Source organism: Chlamydotis macqueenii, chromosome W, assembly GCF_036417535.1.
Source record: "Chlamydotis macqueenii isolate bChlMac1 chromosome W, bChlMac1.mat, whole genome shotgun sequence".
NCBI lineage: Eukaryota > Metazoa > Chordata > Aves > Otidiformes > Otididae > Chlamydotis > Chlamydotis macqueenii.
Genome location: NC_141592.1, coordinates 52,674,036 through 52,695,747, shown reverse-complemented (window position 1 = coordinate 52,695,747; position 21,712 = coordinate 52,674,036). Strand labels below are relative to the sequence as shown.

General features: G+C 45.7%; 1 protein-coding gene across 1 annotated transcript; it reads right to left on the bottom strand.

Annotated features, from left to right (window-relative positions):
• Positions 1 to 47: 47 nt before the first annotated feature.
• LOC147596806 (endogenous retroviral envelope protein HEMO-like) lies at positions 48 to 8,979 on the bottom strand. Its single transcript, XM_086769649.1, is given in 3 exon segments — positions 48 to 128; positions 8,231 to 8,379; positions 8,382 to 8,979. Coding segments are annotated over 3 exon segments (828 nt in total).
• Positions 8,980 to 21,712: the final 12,733 nt, after the last annotated feature.

The following is a 21,712-nucleotide window of genomic DNA, read 5'->3' as shown; positions in this document are numbered from 1 at the left end:
ATGGATTTCTGCGCCGTGGACCTCGTGAATAGACATGCGAAGAGAGTTCAGGAGCAAGTGTCGACCACAACATAAATGTACTTAAGACGGCCAAATGGCGCGTACTCTGTGATATCCACTTGCCATACCTGGTTGGGAGCATACCCCCAGGGGTTAATGCCTGGGTAGTATAAGGGCTGGTTTGGCTTTGCTGCTTGGCATGCTGGACAGGCTGCCACTACAGCCCGAGCCTGTGAGATGAGCAGTCGGAACTGACGTCGTATGCCGTGCGCGCCCTGATGTAGTATTCTCTGTATCACTTTTGTAGGCAGGTGACCAAGCACGGAATGTTAATGATTATACCTAGTATGATGCCTAGTATCACAATTCTGATTTTAGCCAAGGACAGCAACCACCCAGTTATGCCACACACAAGCTTAGCCAATAAAGTTACTGATCACACATTATACATATTCATGATTGCTAAGCAAAACTAAGTTTCACTACCTTCTAGTAATTTTCTACTATGGCATTCTTCTACTATTATACATATAACAACTCCAGTAACTTTCTTATCTACAAGGCCAGTGACTAGTTTTTTGCAAGCCTCTGTTGAAACAAGCCATAAATCCTGCTAGCAATGTCTTGTATCTTAAAGATTCCCTTCTCATTCCATGGCTCTCTTCCAACAAGCATGATTGTATCCCTCTCCCAAGGTCAGTTTGCTTTCACTGACACTGTACTGGCTCAAGAAATACCCACATCTCCCCCTTCTTTGTTTATGAGAAGAGGCTTGTTTCAACGCTTTATCTATTAAAGTCTGCACATATTTCAACACACACACGGAATACAGATCAAAATACATATATAAAATGAATGAATAGGCATCCTACAGCTATTTGTAATAAGTTTATATCAATCCACCAAAAAGATTTCTGAATATATCAAAATCATCACTTTGTTGCAGTTCTTGTACTCCTTTTTGCAAGTTTTCAATAGTTTGTGAATAGATTCCGAATGATCAGACAGATTCATGCAGCAAAGCCCATCAAAATCCTGACAACCATGATTTTGTGCTAATAATAAAAAATTTATTGCTGCTCTATTCTGTTACCAACCCGACTATGCCAAAGACACCGCTGAGCAGGAGGATGATGATCAGCCAGGTCAGAGCAGAGAAGGGAGGCAGGCGCAGCACCTTCAGGGTGTTCCCTGTTGTTAATAGAGTGTGCTCCGAGTCTCTTCTCTCTCCTCTGCTCCGAGCCACCTCTGTTTATCCCCTCAGCAGATTCAGTGAAAGAGTACTGACCAGACATTGCTGCATGCGTGGCCAGCACATGCAACAAGGCCTGTCAAATATGTGCTCTGCAGGCTAACAGCGGTTCTGTTTTGTAAAGTAGCGTAGTGTATTGAATCTACATCAGTTAACAGCGTTGATAGTGCCGATGCAGTTGTATTTATTTGCTTAGCAAACCAATAGCCCAATTTATTTAGCGTAGCTAATGCCTAGGCACTTGCCACATCAGGTGCAAAGACTGAAGCAGCAATAATTTCACTTGGTTCCCAAAACCCTATATTATCTTGGCAATCAGATTCAAAGCTATGTGTATTTTGTTTAGGTCCTTTATGCTGTCTGGATTTTGATGTGTTACTGCTCGCATGATTATACCATGCTGTATCATTGCAATGTATAGATGTTAGAGCATTTACAATCATTACCCCTCTAGAAACATTAGCTCCTGAATAGTTAAAAAAAAGAAAACAGAAGTCCATCTTTACTGATCCCAAAAGTTCCATCTCTTGTAGTTCAGTACTCAGCACTCGCGGCTGCTGTTGTTTTACACAGAGTTGCCATCCTACCGTTATCTGGCAGGTCAACCAAGCATGTTCTGAAAGGGTCACTTGCAGATGACGTAGACTGACAAATGGCGCCCTGCCCCGTGGCACCAGCCATAGTTACCCACACGTTTGTTCCCTCCATGTCCGATGTCCATGGGGCTGCCACACAGCTTTTTAACAATCCGACGAACGCAAGGCGGCTTGGAGCACTGGTCGTACCCATCGTGCAGGGATCCACTTGTTCACTGCTCCTGTAGAGACACAAGCATATCCTTTCCCCCACGTTATAAGAGGGAATGGTCCTTCCCAATTACCTGTTTCCAGATGCTTAACCATCACCGGAGCTTGCCCTCGGATGGCATCATGTACAGCAGATGATCCAAAATGTTTCTGTATTGGGGAAGAATTGTAGAATTGTCACTCCATCGATTTAGAAAATTGAGCACATACATTGCTTTTGCTAACTTTTGTTTGTAGATTTTCCTTCCATTTCCCCTTTTTAAAAAATTTTTATTTTAACAGCATGTTTTTAACTGTGCCATGGGCACATTCAATGACTGCCCATCCAGTGGGGTTATGTGGGATATCAGTAACATGCTCAATGCCCCAAAGAGCAAGGAAGGTTTGACTGCACGAGAAGCATATTGTGGCCCGTTATCTGTTTTAATACGCGTGGGAACCCCCATGAAAGCAAATGCTGACATCCAATGTTGGCAAACAACTCGAGCATGTTCTCCTGTATGAGCAGAGGCAAACAATAAGCTGGAATGGGTATCGATAGTTACACGTACGTATTTGTGTCGGCCGCATGATGGGACATGAGTTATATCAGATTGCCCTAATTCTTGAGAGCACAAACCGCGCGGATTAACCCCATATAGAGGTGGCATAATTATGTTTTTGTAACTGCTGTAGGAATGCACAATTGCCCGAGCTTGTTCCTGTGTCAGCTTAAATTGTCGTTGAAGGGCTGTAGAGTTTTGGTGATAAAATTCATGGGACAGCTTAGCTTGCAACGAGGGCCACATTAGTGAGAGTATCTGCTCTCCGCATCCTGGGTTGCATCAAGAGAAGCGTGGCCAGCAGGTCGAGGGAGGTAATTCTCCCCCTCTACTCTGCCCTGGTGAGACCCCACCTGGAGTACTGTGTCCAGTTCTGGAGCACCCAACATAAGAAGGACATGGACCAGCTGGAGAATATCCAGAGGAGGGCCATGAAGATGATAAAAGGGCTGGAGCACCTCTCCTATGAGGACACACTGAGAGTGTTGGGGCTGCTCAGCCTGGAGAAGAGGAGGCTCTGGGGAGACCTTCTAGCAGTCTTCCAGTACCTCAAGGGGGCCTACAGGAAAGATGGGGAGAGGCTGTTCAGTAGGGCCTGTTGCAATAGGACAAGGGGTAGTGGTTTTAAAATAGAGGGAGGTAGATTTAGATTGGATATTAGGAAAAAATTTTTTACACTGAGGGTTGTAGAACACTGGAACAGGTTGCCCGGAGAGATGGTAGATGCCCCATCCCTGGAAACGTTCAAGGCCAGGTTGGATGAGGCTCTGAGCAACCTGATCTAGTTGGGGATGTCCCTGCTCCTTGCAGTGGGGTTGGACTAGATGACCTTTGAAGGTCCCTTCCAACTCTAACCATTCTATGATTCTATGATTCTATGATTCTCTTGTGTTACCTTCTGTGTCAAGTCCTGGAAGCTAAGTGTGAGCTCTCAGATGTACAATAAGGTAAGGATGATCCCGCACATGTAATACCAACAATAGCTGTTGAAACTGATCATACAACAAAGGATTATTAATTTCCTTTAACGTTGTCCATTCAGCACGTTGTATTACATTGACCACATAGGCAGAATCAGAGACAATAGTGAGGGATTAATCTTTCCACTTATACAAAGCTTGTACCACTGCCGCAAGTTCTACAATTTGGGTTGAACCTTCTACCAATTGTACGTCATGATGCCACTTACCATTTTTCTTCCACACAGTCATGGTCTTGTGCATTTTTCCTGATCCATCTGTAAATATTGTTAAGGCATTTTCTATGGGAATGCAACTTAGATGAGTTGCTGGATACAACATTAATTCTAAAAATTTCAGCATCGGTTGCTTAGGCCAATGAATGGAGATCTGTAGCAAAACTGTTTGTAATGCCATTTGTGCTTCTGGAGTTAGTCTCCTAGAAGAGGTTAAATCTGAGTCTCCTTTAAGTATTTGGAATAGTGGAGAAAGCAATTCTGTAGAGAGGCCTGATACCAGGCATACCCAGTTGATAGCTCCCAGCAATTTCTGCAAATCGTTTAAGGTAAACACTGTTTGAGGGATTTTTAACTTTTGCGGCCTAATTGTTCTTTCCATAATTTGTCAGCCGAGACACTGCTAGGGACACACCTTTTGAATTTTTTCTTGAGCAATAACCAATTTAAATCAGGATAATGCATTGGTGATATCATTAAGAACTCTCCACCAGAGAATCATCAGGTGCTGCAATCAAGATATCATCCATATAATGATAAATGAAGCTATTCCTATGCAAGCGCCTTACTGGTGCTATGGCCTGTGCGAGGTACCATTGGCAGATGGTTGGACTATTTTTCATACCCTGCGGAAGTACCGTCCAATGATATCGCTGATTAGGTTCTCCCATATTGATTGAAGGCACAGAAAATGCGAATCATGGAGTATCCTCAGGATGTAAAGGTATAGTGAAAAAACAATCTTTTAAATCAATAATGATAATATTCCAATCTCGAGGTATCATTGAAGGAGATGGTAACCCCTGTTACAAAGGTGCCATATCCTCAATTACCAAATTTACTGCCCTTAAATCCTGTAAGAGTGGCCATTTGCCTGATTTTTTTCTGTATTACTGTTCTGGTTTTGTTAGTGAGGGGGGGCCTAAGGTGGTAGCTTCTGTAGGAAACTGCTAGAAGTCGCTCCCCTTTGTTCAGTGGACTCGGCCGGGCCTAGGGCGGACCCACTGCTGGCCAGGGCCGAGCCAATTGGTAGCAGAATGTCCCGTGATAACGCCTCTGTGATAACGTATTTAAGTAGGGGAAAACAGGAAAGAGAGGGAGGAGAAGATGTGAAGCAGCTGAGCGGGGGGCAGAGAGGGGGAGGCGCAGGCCTCATGGGCCTTGCAGGCCTCACCCTCTGGCCTCCCGCCGGGCAGCCGACTGGGCCCAACTCGGCCCGGCCCGGCTGCAAGAAGTGGAGAGGAGATGAGAAGTGAATAAGATGTAAAAAGGATCCTGAGAGGCGTCTGCCAGCCTGTTGTGAGGAACGGCTGCAGATGCCAAGGTCAGTGAAGAAGGAGGGGGAGGAGTAATATGGCTCCTGGCCAAGATTCCTCTGCAACTCGTGGTGAAGGCCATGGTGGAGCGGGTTGTCCCCCTGCAGCCCATGGAGGTCCACGGAGGGGCAGAGATCCACCTGCAGCCCGTGGAGGACTCCACGCCAGAGCAGGTGGAGGCCTGAAGGAGGCTGTGGCCCGTGGAGGGCCCGCTGGGACAGCTGTTCTAGAGGGACTGCACTCCGTGGAAGAGATGACCCACGCCGGAGCAGTTCCACGAAGGACTGTGGCCCGTGGGAGGGACCCCACGCTGGAGCAGAGGAGGAATGCGAGGAGTTCTTCCCCTGACGATGATACAGCGGCGTAAAACAACGCGTGATGAACTGACCGCGACCCCCATTCCCTTTTCCCCCCCCGTGCCGCTCGGGAGGGGAAGGTAGTAGAGATAATGTTAAGCCCGGGAAGAGGGAGGGGTGGGGGGAGGTTATCTTGTTCCCTGTCTCATTCTCCTGCTAATTTTAGAAATAAATGAATAGTTTTCCCCAAGTCGAGTCTGTTTTGCCCATAATGGTAACTTTAAGGATTTCTCCCCGTCCTTATCTCAAACCTTGAGCCGTTTTTCTTATATCATCTCCCCCTATTCTCTCGGAGGGTGGGGGGAGCGAGACAGAGACTGCGTAGTCTGGTCCTGATCGGGGCTGAACTACGACAATTACAAACACAGGTGTATTCCAGGAACTGTCTGTTGGCTGTATGTGTTAAAGCTGTAATCGCTCGTCAGCTCACTCATTCAAATGTTGCAGGTTTTCTCTTGTTAAAGGCCACTGGCCGACTCAGACAGGAGTATCTGTTGACCATGTCAAGGAGCGGGGGTGGAGGCGCCTGGCAGCGGCTGTGGCCCCGGGCATATAAGAGGAGAAAACTAAAACCCGAGGTTTAAGACAAGAATAGGGAGGGATCCTTAAAGCCACCGCTACAGGCAAAACAGACCCAACCTGGGGAAAACCACTCACCCATCACTAAAACCAAAGCGGGATAATGAGAAAGGGAACAAGACAACCTCCTCCCTTCCCTTCCCTCTTCCGGGGCTTAACACCATCTCCACCTCCTTCCCCGCCCCCTGAGCAGGACAGGGCTGGGGGGGGGGCGTGAAGAGGGAATGGGGGCCACGGTCAGCCAATTACACGTTGCCTTATGCTGCAGTTTACTAAGAGGAAACCTACAATAATAACAAAATATAAGGACATTAATATATACAAAATGAACAGTGTACAATTTCTCACCACCAAATGTCCAAATGAATGATACTCTGTCTGTCTTTGGCCCAGCTCCCTGCACCTACACATTAACGAGACTTGGAAAGCCAGACAGTGTCCTTGGTCTCATTAACAACTCTTATCATCAGAGCATTTTTATCAACATTCTTCACATACAAAATCCAAAGCTTCTGAGAGGAAAATTAACTCCATCCCTGCTGAAACCACACAGTATTCACCCCTTATTCCATACCATTTACTTCATGCTTATACACACACACACACAGACTGCTTATACCTGTCTAGGAAAATTTTTTACTTGCCTCCTGACTGTAATCTGTTAATTTCTCTGTTTGTACTGCCTGTCCGTTTCCACTTAAAGATCTTATAACTTAATGCTGTGCCTTGTACATAATAATATCAATCGGGATGTATCACTTGTTCTAATGGGGTCAACCTGCGACACCGCATACACAAAAACACTAAGCAATAGCACAAATATAAATCAGCTGGAATAAGCTTACGTCCACACCAACAACACTGAACAGTAACAATGGGACCTGGATCAAAGGGATTTTCCAGCTCACTGTTAGTCTTTGTTTCCACGGACGGAGGAGCGGATGGGGTAACAGGTGCTGTTGGATCCCGCTTCTGCGTGTGATTCTTTAAGGCTTCAAACATTACACGCCACACCGGTAATAATTTTTGAACAGCAGGCTCACTCCGCATTACACAGTCCCATAGTCTAATACCTATGGTGTCCCAGGTGCCCACCGTATATATATATATAAGTATATATATATTATATATATATACATATATATATATTAGAGATGTTAGCGTCTGATACGTGAGCGGACACCCAAATCAAGAAGCTCTTCAGGTCAGTCTGCGAAAGCAGACGCGACGACTGAGCGTTCGGCTTTCATACTTTTCAATGTTTCTTTAACTAGCCTCCACATGGTGGAGAATTTTATTGCCTCCTTTGATCCCTTACTTATTTCTTCCCACAGCTCTTTCCCTATTTTTTTCCCATGTTGGGGCTTCAAAAGCAGCATCAACTGTGGGGATCAATTCCCTTTTCTTTGCCCACTGCAGCAAAGCTTCTAGGATGGCTGAGTCATACTTTAATCCTCTCATAGAGAGCATATGTTGGAGGAGCTTAACCACTGCTGACTCCTCTTTGGTCAGCGTGAACCCCATCTCCTCCCCAGCCGCTCGCCTGGCCAAGACGAGATTCCCACTGTACCTTTTGTACCTTTTGCGCTAGCGTCTTTGAGTGCCGGGGCAGCACTCGCCTTCGACCGGCTTCCATCCCCTCTTCTTCTTTCCTTCTTCGGCTTCGTCGGGATGCCCAACACCGATCTGAGGGTCCCTGTTCGGGCGCCACCTGCTGACGTGGAAGTCACAGACACTGCTCACAACCAATATGATCAAGCAAATGCCGATTTATTGTTGATACATCCCGGTTAATATAGCCCTTCTAATTCCGTATCATGCACAAGCTCTCTACTAATTGGCTAACTATATCATGCACGCGCTCCTAGCTAAAATATGATTCGTTAAGTCTCTTTGTTCACGCGCACAGTTCTCTCCACCTGCACCCTGCTTCATGTTCAGCCCCCAGTCACGTATGCCAGCTGTTTTCCTTCTTCTCAAGGTTGCTTCGTTTACTTTCTCACAGGAAGCTGCATTACTTTCTCACAGGCGGCCTCATTATTTTCTCACAGGTGGCTTCAGTACTTTCTCACAGGCAGCTTCAGTACTTTCTCACAGGCGGCCTCCGCGATATCCTTGAAGCCTGCTGCTCACAAACATAACAATTCCATTCGGTCTGGATTGTTCACTAAGTGCCCCTGGTACTCCAGGTATCCAACATTGTTGCAGTTTCTGTATTCCTTTTTGCAAGTTTTGAATACTTTTGTGAATAGATTCCAAATGATCAGGCAGATTCATGCAGCAAAGCCCATCAAAATCCTGACAGCCATGACCTTGTGCCAATAATAAAAATGTATTGCTGCTCTATTTTGTAGCGTAGCACGTCTTGTTGAATCTACATCTAGCAATAATCCACTTAGAGCTAATGAACTTGCATTAGTTTGCTTTGCAAGCCAGTAGCCAAACTTATTTAAAGTGGTAAACGCTTGCGCTGTTCCTACTCCTGGAGCTAATATAGATGCTGCTATAATTTTGCTAGGGTTCCAAAACTGTACATTATCCCTACAATCAGTTGTAAAAGCATGTGTAACACGTTTGTGATGGCGTAACTTGTGAGTCACAATCATGGACGTGCTGAGTGTTAACAAAGTTAACCTTCCAGTACTACATGGCCCTCCGCATGCGCGGGAGGGAACGCCAGGCCATGCACCATCTCCGCAGATTAAAAATAACCCAGCAGGCAGTTTAATTGGGTATCTGCTGGATAATGTTATGCTTTTAGCAGTATAGTTACACCATGCAGTAGCATTTAACCATTGAACTTTATGAGGTTCAGGATCTTTTAGCTTTGCTGCATTTGGCCAATTGGCCCATGGGTCTGTGTAGTTAAAATACAGACAGTAGTCCATTTTCACAGATCCCAGTAAGTCCAATTCCTGTGGTTCTTGATTCATTATTGGAAACCATGGGACCCAGTTGTTCCATTTATCAACAACTCCAGTAGGTGTTTCATTAATATATTGCAATCTTTCAGGGGGAACATGCCAGTCGTCAACAGGCTGCCCTACCAAACAGGTTACAAAAAGATTCCCTGAACTAGACAACAATAAACATATTGTGTCTTGCCCTGTCACGTTCGCCAAGGTTGCCCATATGTTGTTTTTGGGTTGTGGTGGCATCCACAATGGTGTGGCAGACGTCATGGTACAGATGGTGATGACTGAGATAACAATGGCTTGATCCATCGAGCAGGTACCCATCTTGGTCCAGAACCTGTGGAAACACAAACATATCCTCTACCCCAAGTTATTAATGGAAAAGGTCCTTCCCATTGATTTGTCTGTAAATTTTTTATCTTTACTTAGGCTTTCTCATTAGGTTTTAAAGTATTGTGTAAGCCGAAATGGCATTGTATAGGAGGCCCATCCTCCATCCAACGATTTAAAAAATTCAAAACATAACAGGCTTTAGCTATACGTTCTTGTTGGGTTAACCCCAAACTTCCTCTTTTCTGTTTTTGTAACATAGTTTTAAGAGTGCTATTTGCGCGTTCAATGATGGCTTGGCCCGTGGGAGAATGTGGAATGCCTGTGATATGTTGTCTTCCCCATTGTTGAAAAAATGTTTGTGTCTTATGTGCTATATAGCCTGGGCCATTATCTGTTTTTATAGTTTTTGGAACTCCCAGGGTGGCGAAAGCCATAATAAAATGTCAACAAACATCTTTGGCTTTTTTGCCTGTGTATACTGATGCATAAATACAAGATGAAAAAGTGTCAATAGAAACATGTACATATTTGTATTTGCCAAATTCTGGTATATGAGTGACATCTGTCTGCCAAATCTCGAGTGATGAAAGACCTTGAGGATTAGTTCCGATCGTCAGTGCAGGCAAAACTTGCTGACAATCGGGACATGATTATATGATCTGCCTTGCCTGCTCCTGAGTCAGTTGAAATGCACGTTGCAAAGCTTTTGCATTCTGATGATAAAATTCATAGGATAAACGAGCTTGTGCAAAATGGTCTGCAGGACTGTAGTACCTGCAAGCTTATCAGCTCGTGCATTTCCCTCACTTATGGGTCCGGGTAAGGAGGTATGTGAATGTACATGCTGTATGAAATATGGGTGTGCCTGTTGATCCAGGAGCCACTTGAGTTCCCAGAGAAGGGCAAATAAGATTTCGTTAGAGACCTCCTTTAAAAAGGAATGTTCCAGCCTTGAAACAAGGCCTGCCACGTAGGCAGAATCTGTAATAATGTTTATTGGAGTAGTCCATAATTTGAAAACACAGACTACTGCAGAGAGTTCTACTACCTGGGGTGATCCCGTGATGGCATGTATGTCACTTTTCCAATTTTCTTCACCATGTCTCCAAACTATTACTGCTCGGCCTGTTTTTCCAGACCTGTCAGTGAATATTGTGGGGGCATCAGTTATTGGTGTGATAGCTAATTGTGAAACAGGTAAAAGGGAAAGAGAGCGTAAGGATTGTATAATTTTGTGTCCTGGGAAATGAATACTTATCTGTCCTGTAAAATCCACCAAAGCACACTGAAAGACAAAATACTGGTGAGTTAAAAAAGTTAACTGTTTTGTATCAAGAGGCAAATAGATAATGTTAGGTTCAATACCATCTAAAGTTAATAAACGCTCTCTCCCTTTTTGGATGACCATAGCTATCATTTCAATAGCTGTGGTGACTGTTTTCCCAAAATTATGCGGTAAAAATATCAATTCCAGGATAATCAAAGGAGATATGTCTTGCGGAACCCACTGTGCTAAGAGACCATAGGGTTGAAAAGTTGAATAAAAAATAAAAAGGCTAACAGGGTGGTCCATTTTCTGCCAATGAGCGACTTGACCTGCTAATTTTATAACCACTCTATCAAGGGTGGTTTTTGCAGAAGGGGTAAGTGTTCGAGGAGATGTCAAGCCTGGGTCCCCCTCCAGTAATTTAAAGAGAGGATGGAGCTCTTCTGTAGATATTCCTAAGAGAGGACAAACCCAGTTTATGGTCCCTAACAGTTTTTGTAAATCTGATTCAGAGTCTTTATTTCTGTTTTTAAGGTGATGCGTTGAGGTTGAATGGTCTGGTCTGATATTTTCCATCCTAGATACTGCCACGGTGGGGTTTCCTGTATTTTTTCTTCTGCAATTTTAAGCCCTGCTGTTGAAACTGCTTGGACTATTTGTTGTTTCACTTCTCGGGCTGTTTGCTCTGATTCTGCAGCAATTAAGATGTCATCCATATAATGGTAGATTAGAACATTTTCAAAATACTCTCGTATTGGGCTTAAAACTGCAGCCACAAACTGTTGGCATAGCGTGGGACTGTTTTTCATGCCTTGAAGCAACACCTTCCAATGATATCTTTTGTGCGGCTCTGCAGCATTGATAGAAGGCACAGAAAAGGCAAATCGCAGTGCATCTTGCGGAGCAAGAGGTATTGTAAAGAAACAGTCTTTCAGGTTGATGACTATAAGAGTCTATGCTTGTGGTAACATCGTCGGCAAAGGGAGCCCAGGTTGTAAGGCACCCATATCTTCAGTGACCTCATTTATTTTTCTCAAATCATGCAAAAGCCTCCAGGAATGATTTGTCTTCCGAATCACAAAACCAGGAGTGTTCCATGGGCTGGTTGTGGGGACTATGTGACCAGCTTTTAGCTGTTCATCCACCAATTTGTGTAGTTGCAGCAGTTTTTCTTTTAGGAGAGGCCACTGATCTACCCACACGGGCTCATTTGTCTTCTAGGTCAAAGGTGGGACATGCTGCAGGATAGTGGCCCCTAGGAAAAATCCATGCTTAAGTGCACACCCCATTGGCTTAAACAGTCTCTTCCTCATAGGGTAGGAGATCTGGGCAACACATAGAGCCTGATCAAAGCAGACCTCCCTTCTGGTCTGATAATAACAATAAGCACTTTACTCTGTTTTGGAGGTTTGACTACCAATTCCCAATAAGGAAGCATGAGCGTCCATTAATGGCCATTGATTGGGCCACTGCGATGCAGAAATGACTGTAAAATCTGCTCCATTGTCAATACTTCCTTGCAGAATAATTCTTGTTTTTCCCGACTGTAAAGTGCAAGACAATTGGGGTCGACCCGCAGTTAATGGTTGAGCCCAATAAATCTCTGGCGTCCCTGTAGATCCAAAACAGCCTGAGCCTTGTGCAACACGGATGGCATTTGGTGACTGGGGTAAAAAGTATACTAATTGTGCAATCTGGCTTCCTGCTGGTATAGTACATGGTGGCATTGGAGTCCATGCCATTATTTTAATTTCCCCTTCATAATCAGCATCTATGATCCCTGGCAGCACAAAAAGGCCTCTTAATGTTGTAGAGGATCATCCAATTAACAATGCTGCCATTCCACGACCGAGTGGGCCGTATGTGCCTGTTGGAATAAGCACAACTGATGTGTCTCAAATTACTGTTTCTGCTGAGGTGGCCAGGTCCACTCCTGCACTGCCATTTGTGCTGGCGCACAGGCTGCGGCAGCTCCTTGAGGGAGCATTCCGGAAGGGTGATTTACTGTCATAGTGCGACCCTTCACCGCGCTCCGCTTGGGGTTTCCCGGTAAGGCTAAAGGTTGGCCATTCTGATCAAATTTTGATCAACATTGATTGGCATAGTGACGCCCCTTACAGCAACGCGGGCAAATTCCAGGTGCCCTACCTTTATTATTTGCTTTTACTTTTTGACAGTCTTGTTGCAGATGGCCGCACTGACCGCACAAAAAGCATTGCTGCGACTTAGCTGACAGCACTGCAAATGCTTCCACAGAGACAGATCGTGTTGCCTAGACCCAATATTCACACAAGCATTCAGCATATCGTCAATGCTAGGATTCTTTAAAGGCTGTAATACTTTCTGACAGTCAGAGTTGGCATTTTCGATAGCAAGTTGTTTAAAAATATATTCACGTGCCTAGTCATTATCAATCTGCTTTTCCAAAGCCTCATTAAGCCAGTCTAAAAATTTCATAAATGGTTCATTTGCTTCTTGCTTGACTCGGATGTCGTAGTTCAGCCCCAACGGGGACCAGACTACGCAGTCTCTCTCTCACTCCCCCCACTCTCCGAGAGAATAGGAGGAGATTTGACAAACAAAAGAAAACCAGGAAAAAAAAAAAACAAACACACGGGTTGAGATTGAACAAAAAGTAAATTTAACAGTAATGACAGAAGAAAACAAGACAGTGATGGAACACAAATACAGTATAATAGCTCACAACAGATCTCCACATCCAGTCTCTTCCAGCTAGCAGGGCCTCCCTTCAGCACCCTCCTCACTTATATACTGAGCATGATGTCAGATGGGATGGAATAGCCCTTTGGCTAATTTGGGTAAATTAACCCCAGCTGTTAGCTAATTAGTTAACTATCCCAGCCATAGGGGCTACCAGCTTCAGTTCTCCACCCAGCTCAGGTAAATATTAACTCTATCCTGGCCAGAACCAGGACATCGGACAAAAGGCTGTCTCTGTTTGCCGGCCTCGGGGATGGTTTTTAATGCATGGAGCGCCAATTGTTTAACCTGCTGCAAACCCGCCTGGCAGATTCTAGCCTGCGCGGCGTTGGTGCTGTGATCGCCTTGCCCCAATAACGTGTCTGCAGTGACCGCTCGCAACGGATCACGCCTCCCTAACGCCAAATTTTCATTAGCCTGGACACCTGCAAGCTGCTTCATCTTTGACTCCCATAAAGTATATTGCATGTCCGTCATTATTAAGTGAAACAACATTTTAAAATCATTTGGGATAAACACATGAGTATCACAGACAGACTGTATTAAATGCGTTGTATACAGAACCCCAAGTCCATGGTCTGTCACTGTTCGCCTGATATCCTTAATAAGAGCATACGAGAGACCTTCCCATCACGGGTCTTGATCAGGCACATACACCACAGGGAAAGCAGGCAGCATATCCACAACCCCCGCTCGCTTCGCTTCTCCCCTTACAGCTGCCAATTTATCATGAGGGTCAGGAGGATATAAATCAGGCTCGTTTTCTGAATTAATAGGCTCTAGATCAAAAGGGTCATCTGAGTCATCATCAGGATTATCAGGCAGCAGGACCACAAGAATGGTGGCAGCAGGTTTAGTTTTTGGTCTTACGGCAGGGTCTGCCAGAGAAGGCGGCAGTGAAGAAGCCGAAGGTGCTGCTTCTGCTTCCTTTGTTTGTGAGCCAACGTGAGTTTTTAAAGTTTCAAATATGGTTCACCAGGGGGTCAATAAAGTGGCGGCAACCTTATCATTTTTTGTAGCACAGTCCCATAGATGGACACCTATTTTGTCCCAAACCTCCGGGCTGTAAATGTTAGTGGTATTTATGGAGGGGTCAGCTTTTGATGCCCATAAAAGAATGCGTTTCAATTCTTCCTCATCTAAAACTTTTCCTTGTGTTCGGAGCATTTGTTTAAAGGTATCTACACAAGATCTCTGCTCCGGAGACAATTTGTTCCCCATTGTTCCCAGCCGCTTACCTTCGTCAAGCGAGAGGTAACTGTGGCCGCAGTGCGCTTCCTTTCAGCTCAGTTCCCGGGAGACCTTCTGAGTTCAGCTGGGCTACGTCACTGGATCGACAGTTAGTCGTTGTTGAGCCCCATGTTGGGCACCATTTGTGGCGTATGGAAACACGGACTCGACTTGTGGAGTAAGCGAGACCCTGTTTATTGTTACAAGTGGGTTTTTATACGTTTCTCTTCTTAAGCATTACCTTTCTTACTTCATTCTTGTCAATCAACAGTTATGCCACATACATGCTTACCCAATAAAATCACTGATCACACGGTATACATATTCATGATTGCTAAGCAAAACTAAGTTTCACTACTTTCTAGTAATTTTCTACTACAGCATTCTTCTACTATTTCAGACATAACAACTCCAGCAACCTTCTTATCTACAAGGCCAGTGACTATTTTTTTTGCGAACTTCTGTTGAAACAGGTCATAAATTCTGCTAACAATGTCTTGTATCTTAAAGCTTCTCCTCTCACTCCCATGGCTTTCTTCCAACAAGCGTGATTGTATCCCTCTCCCAAGGTCGGTTTGTTTTCAGCGACGCCGTACTGGCTCGAGAAATACCCACAGTGGGACGAATCCCATGACTGGAGCACTGCTCTCAGTGGCTACAAGCTGTTCAGAAGGAACAAGCAAGGAAGGAAGGGCAGAGGGGTTGCACTCTATGTCAAGAAATGGATAGATTGTGAAGAGTTGTCTCTGAAGAATAGCCACAAGCAGATTGAAAGCTTATGGATAAGAATTAGACACCTTAGACACCAAGCCAACAAAGGAAGCCTTGTGACTGGTGTTTACTACAAGTCACCTGATCAAGGGAAGCCTATTGACAAAGCCTTCTCACTCCAGCTACAGGAGACATCGCACTCACAGGCTCTCATCCTGCTGGGGGACTTCAACCACCCCAATATCTGCTGGAAAAGTAGCATGGTGAGCTGCAAGCAATCCAGGAGACTCCTGGAGTGCACTGAGTATAACTTCTAAAGCCAGGTAACAGACAGCCCTACGAGAGGGGATGCATTATTGGACCTGTTGGTCACCAACTCAAGTTAGCTAATAGCTGACATCAAGATTGGAGGCAGCCTGGGTTGCAGTGATCATGCACTGGTGGAGTTTGCAGTCCTGAGGGATATGGGACAGGCAAAGAGTAAAGTCAGGACCCTGAATTTTAGGAAAGCAAACTTCCAGCTGTTCAAGGTGTTAGTCAATAGGACCTCCTGGGAAACTGCCCTCAGGGACAAGGGAGCAGAACAGAGCTGGTAGATCTTTGAGGATGCCTTCCATAGAGTGAAAGAGCTCTTGATCCCCAGGTGTAAGAAATCAGGAAAGGAAGGCAAGAGACCAGCTGAGACAAGACCTGCTGGTCAAACTGAAGGGCAAGAAGGAAATGCACAGGCAGTGGAAGCAGGGACAGGTATCCTGGGAAGAGTACAGGAATGCTGCCCCATTGTGTAGGGAGCTGGAGTGCAACTTGGCAAGGGACGCAAAGAATAAGAAGAAGGATTTCTACAGGGTATGTCAGCCAGAAAAGGAAGGACAAGGAAAGTGTATCCCCCTCGATGAACATGACTGGCAAACTGGTAACAACAGATGAGGAGAAGGCTGAGGTACTCAATGATTTTTTTGCCTTGATCTTCTCTAGCAACCTCTCTTCCCACACCTCTTGAGTGGATGGACCTCAAGGCAGGGACTGGGGGAGCAAAGTCCCTCCCACTGTAAGAGAAGAACAGATTTGTGACCACCTGAGGGACCTGAACATACATAAGTCTATGGAAACTGACGAGATGCATCCCAGAGTCCTGAGGGAATTGGCTGATGTAGTTGCCAAGCCACTCTCCGTGATATTTGAAAATTCACGGCAGTCTGGTGAAGTCCCTGCTGACTGGAAAAAGGGAAACATTGCACTCATTTTTAAAAAGGGTAGAAATGAGGATCCTGGGAACTACCAACCTGCCAGCCTCACCTCTGTGCCTGGGAAGAACACGGAACAGATCCTCCTAGAAGCTATGCAAAGGCACATGGAGGACAGGGAGGTGTTTTGGGACAGCCAGCATGGCTTCACCAAGGGCAAGTCCTGCCTGACCAACCTAGTGGCCTTCTATGATGGAGTCACTACATCCGTGGACAAGGCAAGAGCTACAGATGTCATCTGTCTGGACTTGTGTAAGGCCTTCATGAGGTTCAACAAGGCCAAGTGCAAGGTCCTGCACGTGGGTTGGGGCAACTCCCAGTATCAATACAGGCTAGGGGATGAAGGGATTGAGAGAAGCCCTGCAGAGAAGGACTTGGGAGTGCTGGTGGATGTTCTCTCAACATGAGCAGGCAGTGTGCACTCACAGCCCAGAAAGCCAACTACATCCTGGGCTGCATCAAAAGATGTTGGATACCTGGAGTACCAGGGGCACTGAGTGAACAATCCAGACCGAATGGAATTGTTATGTTTGTGAGCAGCAGGCCTCAAGGACATCACTGAAGCCGCTTGTGAGAAAGTACTGAAGCTGCCTGTAAGAAAGTACTGAAGCCACCTGTGAGAAAATAATGAGGCCGCCTGTGAGAAAGTAATGAAGCTTCCTGTGAGAAAGTAAACAAAGCAACCTTGAGAAGAAGGAAAAACAGCTGGCATACGTGACTGGGGGCTGAACGTGATACAGGGTGCAGGTGGAGAGAGCCGTGCGCGTGAACAAAGAGACTTAACGAATCATATTTTAGCTAGGAGCGCATGCATGATATAGTTAACCAATTAGTAGAGAGCTTGCGCATGATACGGAATTAGAAGGGCTATATTAACCGGGATGTATCAACAATAAATTGGCATTTGCTTGATCATATTGGTCGTCAGCAGTGTCCGTTACTTCCGCGTCAACAAAAAGAAGCGTGGCCAGCAGGTCAAGGGAGGTGATTCTTCCCACTCTACTCCGCTCTTGTGAGACCCCACCTGGAATACTGTGCCCAGCTCTGGAGCCCCCAACATAAGAAGGACATGGACCAGTTGGAGAGGGTCCAGAGGAGGGCCATGAAGATGATCAGAGGGCTGGAGCACCTCTCCTATGAGGACAAGCTGAGGGAGTTGGGGCTGTTCAGTCTGGAGAAGAGAAGACTCGCGGGAGACATTATAGCGGTCTTCCAGTACCTAAAGGGGGCTTATAAGAATCATAGAATCTTTAAGGTTAGAAAAGACCTCCAAGATCATCAAGTCCAATCATCAACCTACCACCACCATGCCTACTAAACCATGTCCTCGAGTGCCACGTCTACATGTTCTTTGAACAACTCCAGGGATGGTGACTCCACCACTTCCCTGGGCAGCCTGTTCCAGTGCCTGACCACTCTTTCAGTAAAGAAATTTTTTCCTAATATCCAACCTAAACCTCCCCTGCCGCAACTTGAGGCCATTTCCTCTTGTCCTATCACAAGTTATTTGGGAGAAGAGACCAACAACCACCTACCTACAACCTCCCTTCAGGTAGTTGTAGAGAGCAATGAGGTTTCCCCTCAGCCTCCTCTTCCCTAGAATAACAATCCCAGCTCCCTTAGCTGCTCCTCATAAGACTTGTGTTCCAGACCCCTCACCAGCTTCATTGCCCTTCTCTGGACACGCTGCAGCAACTCAATGTCCTTCTTGTACCTGAGGGGCCCAAAATTGAACACGGTATTTGAGGTGCAGCCTCACCAGTGCCGAGCACAGGGGCACAATCACTTCCCTACTCCTGCTGGCCACACTGTTCCTGATGCAAGCCAGAATGCTGTTGGCCTTCTTGGCCACCTGGGCACACTGCTGGCTCATGTTCAGCCGGCTGTCTACCAGCACCCCCAGGTCCCTCTCCGCCAGGCAGCTTTCCAACCATTCTTCCCCAAGCCTGTAGCATTGCATGGGGTTGTTGTGACCCAAGTGCAGGACCTGGGACTTGGCCTTGTTGAACCTCATACAATTGGCCTTGGCCCATTGGTCCAGCCTGTCCAGACCCCTCTGCAGAGCCTTCCTACCCTCGAGCAGATCGACGCTCGGTGTCATCTGCAAACTTCGTGAGGGAGCACTCAATCCCCTCATCCAGATTGTTGATAAAGATATTAAACAGAACTGGCCCCAGAACTGAGCACTGGGGAACACTGCTTGTGACCAGCCACCAACTGGATTTAACTCCGTTCTCCACAGCTCTCTGGGCTCGGCCACCCAGCCAGTTTTTAACCCATTGCAGGGTACATCTGCCCAAGCCATGAGCCGCCAGCTTCTCTAGGAGAATGCTGTGAGAGATGGTATCAAAGGCTTTGCTAAAGTCCAGGTAGATAACATCCATGGCCTTTCCATCATCCACTAGGCGGGTCATCTGGTCGTAGAAGATCAGGTTGGTCAAGCAGGACCTGCCCTTCATGAACCCATGACCTCCTCAGGTCATCCTGGGCCTTTTGAAATGATTAGATGCAGAGATGCCAGTACTTCATATCTGTACTATGGGTTTGTTTGTGCAGTTCAACCTATGGCAATTCTTTTTTATTTCAAGTATAGCCTAATAAGCATATACAAATGCAAAGTTTCTAGTAATTTTTTTAACCTGAAATTGCCAGAGCCTCTCAGAGATACAAGTGATTAGGTATTATTTTTCCCCATTAAAAATTCCATATTTGAGATTCTTTTTTTTTTCTGAATTGGAATGAGAAGACAAACTTTCTCCCAGTCAAAGCATTTTGAGATTGAGGTAAGATTTTATTATTAGAAACAAATTAAAAACTCTTTGGTTGCAATGAGATTAAAACACTGTCCATACAATGTCAAAACATTGTAACAGAGAGGACACATCTGATAGTCCAACAGAGGTGAAGCCATTGCATCTCCACATTCCCAGGTTCAACCAGGAGCAAGGCTGAGCATGTAGTCCCAATAGGTATAAACAAAAACACATGCGTACAGTACATATATACATATAGCTGGCCACACAGATGAACACGGACAGAAAACGCACCACTCCTGCAAACACAAACCACACCAAAAGCCTTATCCTGTTCCCTTCTCTGGCTCATCAAGATGGAGGTCTGTTGGTGGGAAACATATCTATATGTATAAACAAAATATGGATTGCTCCAGTAACTGGCTGAGACCCTCACTAACTGGTCCTGGATCCTCAGTCTTCACAGTTACTGGCACCTGCAGCCGCACTCACAGTCATAAGCACACTATGGATCCCCTAGTAAGTGTCCCCTGGATCCTCTTGTCTCCAGTTGCCTCACACAGACATACACACATACAGATGCAAACAAGTGTCTGTCGTCCCCAGCCCCCACTGGTTTGGTCTGGACACCCTGGTCCCTCTAGTAGTCAGCTCCTGCTGTGGGCTCAGTCAGAGACACTTGCACCCCTGGCTCCCATGCCACCTCTGCTTGCTGCCTAGGCCAGTGTGATCTTTGCTAGCACTCACATGCTCACTTGCATACCTGCACTTGCTCCAGTGGCTGGCAGCACGGATGCATGAGCCCCTGTGATGCGTGGTCCCTGCTCTGGTTGCTGGCACTCAGACACACATGTGCACACCTACATGCAGAGTAGAGACACTCTCACCCAGGAAATTGCTTAGAAATAGAGTTTAGTGAGAAGACAGGAGAGACTATCATGAGCAGGGCAAGGCATGACCAGACAAGCATATTGAGCATGTTTACATGTCACCACCCCTTTTATCCCCTTATCCCTCTGATTCCCACAGTTGTTCCTCCCCAAACCACCTTGATCCCTCACTTTCCCCACCTTTGGTTCCTTCCCTAAACACCTTTCAGTTAGTCATAAACAATCTCCAAATGCTTTTCCCTGTATCCCATAAGTCGTGTAGCCCTAAGCAGTAACCCCCCTGCAGTCTGAAAGGTGCCCCAGAAAGCCTGCATGTTGACTCATGGTGATGGGTGTCATCCTCGACACATGGGGCTGATGGCCCTCCTAGGACAACCCTGGGAGGACATGGAGCAGGGATTCTCTTTCTCTGACTGGGTTACTAGGGTTCCCCTGCCTGGTGCTGTGCCTCTGTGCTACTCTGTGTGTGTGGAGATGTGCCTTTTATCATGTAACCTAACACTACATACAGAAAATATTAATCAAATAAAAGCTCTAGGAAAACAAAATTCTTTTTTTTTTTTACACTTTATTGAGATATTGGGAGGGGAACCTACAGATTCTATCAAAAATTGTCAAAAACATCAAAGTATTACTGTTAAATTTAATTTCAACATATTTAATTTCAACAAATATGCATTTATCAGTAACAAAAAGTTCTGTGCAGATTTTTGTGAGCCAGATCTATGGAGCAGCACCTCTTTCTTGCTTTGGATCCTGTCTGTAATTTATCTGCATAATATCTATCACTGAAGTATTTTTCCTATTTTGTAACTGATAGCATGAATTAAAGGCAAATTGAAAAATAAGCAAAAAATACCATTTCTCAGCTAAAATAAAATCTTTCTGAAGAGCTAATATAACTGTTAATTGTACAAAGAGTTAAAGAATTAAAACAAATATAGCTCCTGGTCCTGCAGGAATGTACACAAGTACTTAATTACTTAATATTATTCACTCTGAGCAAGTAGAATGCTAAACACAGGTAGTACTTCTCTACTTGCTCCTAGTATTCAAAAAAGAAGTTTATTTTGTTTGGCTTGCCATGAATATTGACTACAGAACAAATATCCCTAAAGACGACCCCAGAGGCCACCTGGCCAGGAGGACAGAGCAGACAAGGCCCTGTACAGGCAGATAGGAGCAGCCTCATGGTTGCAAGGCCTGGTCCTCCTGGGGAACTTGAACCACCCTGACATCTGTTGGAGAGACAACACAGCAGGGCACAGGCAGTCCAGGAGGTTCCTGGAATGTGTGGATGATAACTTCCTCCTGCAAGTGATAGAGGAGCCAACGAGGAGGGGTGCCATGCTGGACCTTGTTCTCACCAACAGGGAGGGGCTGGTGGGGGATGTGAAACTCAAGGGCAGCCTTGGCTGCAGTGACCATGACACAGTGGAGTTCAAGATTCGTAGGGGCAGTGAGGAGGCTGTGCAGCAAGCTCTCTACCCTGGACTTCAGGAGGGCAGACTTTGGACTCTTCAGGGACCTGATGGGTAAAGTGCCATGGGATGTGGCCCTGGAGGGAAGAGGGGCCCAGGAAAGTTGGTCCATATTCAAGGA